Below are 5238 nucleotides of genomic sequence, written 5' to 3'. Positions count from 1 at the left end.
CGGGCCCAGAACCAGAGACCACGCGCTGGACGCATCAACACAAGCTGGCAGCCTCTCAGCATTGGCCACGGAGGCCTGGCCAACATTTGGCGAAGGAAGGGGTCATCGGCCCACTCTTTCCGTAAAGGGCCAGATGGTAAATATTTTAGACTTTGAGGGCCATATGGTCTCCATCACATCTACTTAACTCCGCCGTGTAGCAGGCGAGCAGCCACAGACGACACCTAAACAAATCCGCGCGGCCAATGAAACTCGATCCACTGCAACTGGCCGAGGACCTGGGCCCACTAAGTGTCCCACGCGCTGGCAGGGTCTGTGATGGCCACACTGAATCCCGGCCCCAGCTACCCGAGAAGCCCAGCCAGCCACTACACAGACCAGCTGGGCGGTGTCAGTCCTGCCAGATTAGGGCTCTCGTTGTAACTCATGTTCCAGGCAACCCGCAGACACAGATGCACACAGCTCCGGCTTCCCTCCCCGCCCGCCTGCAGAGGAAGCAGAGCTTAAAGAGAAAACGGCCAGACACGGAATTCCAATCACTCGCATCCCAGGCACCCAGTGCCCCCAAAGAGTCCGAGTTGATGTTTAGCCCCAGGCCCAGAGCAGGCTGCCCGGGAAGGGCAGGAAAACTGGGCCCTCCCTGACCTTCCAGCTGGCGGCCTCGCGTTTAAGACAATCCCGTGGGATGACGTGATTGATGAATCGATGAATAGAACGCAGATTCGACTGACATACTCCAGTTGGAGGAGAAAGGGACTTTTAGGAATCACAGTTGGAACGGGGTGTGAGCGAGGGTCCCGCACGCCGCACGCCTCTGCCTCGGGTGGTGTGAGCATCTCGCCGTGAGGACGATGACTGGCGTTTAACAATACGTCTTCCATGTACAGCGTGGTCCCTAAACACCCGCCAACGACTTAATTGCCAAAGAAGCAGCCATCTGTCCCTGCACCGGAGGGAAAAGCTGGCTGCGTCAGACCAGCTACCGAGAGCCTCCAACTTCTTGTCACTCTTCAAATGCGGGGTTTTCTTAAAGGATTTTTCAAGGATGAACCAGAAATGTGGAGATTGTACCTTGCAGCTCAGACTTGAAACAGAACTGCTTTTCTCTTAAAGAATCGTCTGTCGGAGGTGCTTTAAATGGCCAGAGATTTAACTATGCAGCGCCTCTGACCTAATAATTCCTCCTTCAGGAATGCATGCAAACAAAATAGCCCTAATATGCACATGAATGCTGATGCACGAAGGTCGTCACCAGGGCGCTATTTATAATTTTGAAGAATTGGAAAAAGCCAAAGCGTCCAATGACTGGGATTAAGTAAATGTGTCCGTTTACTCAGTAAAATATTGTTAAGGCTATCTACCAAGTATTTTTACTTTTTATTATTTTTTAAAATATATTTTTATTGATTTCAGAGAGAAAGGAAGAGGGAGAGAGAGATAGAAACATCAATGATGAGAGAGAATCACTGATCGGCTGCCTCCTGCACGCCCCCCAATGGGGATCGAGCCCGCAATCTGGGCATGTGCCCTTGACCGGAATCGAACCAGGACCCTTCAGTCCACAGACCGACACTCTATCCACTGAGCTAGGGCTCTACCAAGTATTTTTAATTATACAGGGGAAAAAAATCACACTATAAGGGTAGGTGTGTGTGGGGTTTTTTTTAAAGTAACACTAATTGCAAAGCATGTAAAAAAAATATATATACTGAACGAAAATAACACCAAAGCATTAGCGTGGTTCCCTCTGGGTGGTGAGGTGGTCTCTTTCCCAAATGCTGAGCTGGCCTCGTGCTACTTATCACTCAGGTAAGAAAGGAGGGAGCGACAGAGGAAAGAATTGAGGAGAAAGAGAAGAGGCATTTCTTCCGATGTGGATCTATGCTCAATACCTACTTGTATGTATCCTGAACAACGTGCAGATAGTTCAGTTAGCCGGTGTCGATGACCATGACCCTTCCAAAAGGTTAAAGGGTGGGCGGCTCCATGGGGGCCCTGGCGCCGACGAGGAAAGGGTGCTGGGTCCTGGGGGCTGGGGAACCAGGGCGGAGCCCAGCTCTCGTCCCTGGCTGTGTGGCCCCAGGAACCCCCCTGACTGACGTGGTCTCTTCTGCCTCGTCTGAGAAACAGTAGGAACACACGCCTGGAGTCGCTCACAAAACACACACCAGATTCTTAAAACCGCCAGGAAAGTAGGCTGGGCCGCATTTGCCATGTTGCAGAAGATGAGCCTGAGGCTCGGGGATGTGCGGCTGCTTGTCCCCTCCCCCTGAAAGTTGGGGGGGAGCAGAGGCAGAGTCCAGAGCCCAGGGTCCCAGCCCAGGGCCCATGGGGAACAGCCTTGGGCTCAGGCTGGACTCCGGGCCCCAAGCCACCCCAGGACTGGTCCTGAGCCACCCCTGGGACGCTAAGCCGAGGTGCTCTCTGCTCCGGGTGCTTTGCCGAAGGAAGATGGGACGCAGGGAATGGTTACCTTGATAGGAAGGCATGATGCTGGGTGATGGCCTCGCAGTCATAGGTGGAGGAATCGCTCTGTTTCCGTGGCAACGGCCTCTTGGGTTCCTCGTCCTCCAACACGCTGGAGATGTCAATGCTGCTTTTGCTGAGCCGCTTGCTGCCGGCCAGACTGCACTCCTCCTCCACCCCCGGGGTGTCCTGTGGGACCGAGGAGAGGGCAGGAGGGCACTGCAGTCACTGGGGACTCTGGGGCCCTGCCTCCTCCCCAGCCACAAGGAACCCCTTTCTCCTAGACGTGAGAGGCAGCGCATCTTCCAAAAGAAGCATGAAAGCCGCCATCCAGTCGTGGTGGGATTTTAGTCACAGGGCTGTCTCCTGCCCCCAAAGGGATTGGCGAGTTAGTGGGACTCGGGGCAGCTACCTGGGGACCCGACCCGAAATTAGCCCCCCGGGGCCTCCGTTTCCTCCCCTGTGGTAGTAATCGCTTGCTACTCCTGTGAGATTGAGATACAATATATACTTTGTGACCTGGATTTCGTGGTGCATGTGTCAAGGGTTAACAGTCCTGCCCTCAGAGAGGCCCCTGCTCCCCAGGACAGACCCCTCCACCATGCCCACCCCCTGGCCCGCACCTGGGTGCTGCTGATGCTCCCCTTCCGGCTGCTGCTGCCAGGGCTGTCGCCCGAGGGCCCCGCACTGTAGCAGATGGCATCAAAGGCCAGGAGGCCCCCCACACAGTCCCCGATGAGACACACCTGCAGAAGGCACAGCTGGGACCACAGGCCTGGCCACTGCCGACCCCTCACCCCACACCCACCCAGAGCACCTGGATAACAAGGAGCCTGTCCCAGGGAGGCCTGAGACCTGCAATAGGGGGAGGGGTGCTCATTCTGGGGCCAGGGTCAGGGGAGGACAGGACCAGGCTGGGGTGCGGGGTCAGACTGAGGCCAGGGTCAGCTGAGGACAGGACCAGGCTAGGGTGCAGGGTCAGACTGGGGCCAGGGTCAGGCTGAGGCCAGGGCTCAGGCATGGGCCAGGGCTCAGCATGGGCTCACAGTCAGAACTCAGATGTTGGCCTCACTCTTTCTATCTGTAAAATGGGGTCAAACCCAAAGATCTTAAAAGCCTTCTTGGATCTCAGACACCATGGCTCCTGAACAGCCTGGTCTAGATCCTTGGGGCAGATTCAAGCCTCTTTCCAGGTGGGGCCAAGGCAGGGAGGTGGGCGCAGCTGTCCTACCTGCCCACTGAAGCCGATGCCGTCCGGGGACTTGAGGAACTCTGCGTAGACCTGGTTGGCTTGCTCGATGACGGTGGCAACCGCATCCTGGTACTGTGGGGAGGAGATGGCCAACAGGGGCAGCACGGCCAGAGGGACGTGGTCCTGGCTGTTGCTGAGACAGCCCTCATCGTGGCTGTAGGGATTGAGGCTGCAGACAGGGGGCCAAGGTGAGCCCAGCCAGCATCAGGCAGGGGGCGGGTGAGGGGCTGCGGACTGGGCAGAAGAGAGCACGTGCTGACCGGGAACTGGCCCTCCACTCCAGGGTCCCCTGCGCCTGCCCCGTAGCAGCCCGTGATGTGGGCCCTGGCGTCTCCTGTGACAGCAGCTCTCTCCTGCCCTGTTCTGCATGGCACCAAAGAACCCCCAATCATGAAAGAAGCCACTGGTGCGGATCTGGGTGGGGACTGTCATCCTGGCAGACTTCCTAGAGGAGGTGGGGTTTGAACTAGGTCTCATGGAAGGCTTTCGGGGACTTCGAAAGGAAGAGAGAGGGTTGCCAGGCATGTCGCAGCTTGGGGGGCGGGGAGGGGAACCTAGCTGTATGCTCGATAGTGTGTCCATGTTCCAGCTGCCTACCCCTTCCCCAACCCCACCCACCTGTCCTGCCTCTGTCCCCTGGGCCAATGGACCCAGCTGGCCAGGAGGGACCACACGGGGAGGAATTGCCCAATGGTGACCCAGCCTCTGCCCTTCCCTCATCGCCTAAGCTCAGGCTGCCTGAGGTTGACACCGGGGACAGGTGACAGGGCTCAGGGACCCCAGGCAGGTGACAGAGACCCCAGGGTGTGCAAGTCCAGCCTAACAACCATCCCTCGTCTCCAAAGAACACAAATGAGAGGAAACGGGCCTCGACTGCAGCCGGAGAGATTTTAATTAGCGAGAACGAGCTCTCTCAGCAGTGATTAGGGCTGATGGATGGGCTGGCAAGGCGCTGCCTGGGGGAGAAGGACGCTCCCTCCCGCCGCCCCCTCGCTGTCCCCTCCAGTGGCCAGGCCATCCATCTTCCTGGCCATCGGGCCTGGGCTGGGTCACCCAGCTCTGGGGGTCAGATGTCCTGGGGGCGCGGGGTTTGGGGAAATCCTGAGACTGATTATGAATGAGCCCAATTAACTCCGGCTGCTGGAGTGTGAAGGGAACGGAGCCACGTCAACCCAGCTCCCCAATCCTGCTGCAGAGCAGACGCAGCCGATTAATCTGTCGAAGAAGCAGATTCCAGGGCCCTCCCTAGAGGTGAGGCCCGCCGCCCGCTGGGGAACTACGGACCTCATCTCCTTCCTTCCTTCCCACTCTGATTGAGATCGGCCCTGGAGCACAGATCAATAAGACAGGTCTCTGCCTCCCCCCCCCCCCCCCCCCCACTCCTGCGGGGGCCAACTTTCCTTTTTCTCTCAGAGACCAGAGGAGTGAGGGCTGCACGCCCCCGCACAGGTGATCCCCACCCGCAGAATGTTGGGCACAAGCCTCCCTCTCCCTTCCAGCACTGATGAGCCCTGTCTGGG

At 57.7% G+C, this 5238-nt stretch overlaps 1 protein-coding gene across 1 annotated transcript in view; it reads right to left on the bottom strand.

Moving 5' to 3' along the window:
- Nucleotides 1–5238, bottom strand: part of PITPNM3 (PITPNM family member 3) — an 86368-nt gene that overhangs the window by 19399 nt on the left and 61731 nt on the right. Inside the window, exons 7-10 of the mRNA XM_023764212.1 lie at nucleotides 3698–3887; nucleotides 3090–3212; nucleotides 2474–2655; nucleotides 1897–1907 (exon numbers count right to left, since the gene is read on the bottom strand). Of these exons, the coding sequence (XP_023619980.1) occupies nucleotides 1897–1907; nucleotides 2474–2655; nucleotides 3090–3212; nucleotides 3698–3887 (506 nt within the window). The remainder of the gene's footprint in view (nucleotides 1–1896; nucleotides 1908–2473; nucleotides 2656–3089; nucleotides 3213–3697; nucleotides 3888–5238) is intronic.

This window comes from Myotis lucifugus, unplaced genomic scaffold, assembly GCF_000147115.1.
Source record: "Myotis lucifugus unplaced genomic scaffold, Myoluc2.0 scaffold_322, whole genome shotgun sequence".
NCBI classification, from domain to species: domain Eukaryota; kingdom Metazoa; phylum Chordata; class Mammalia; order Chiroptera; family Vespertilionidae; genus Myotis; species Myotis lucifugus.
This window is presented reverse-complemented; position numbering and strand designations above follow the sequence as displayed.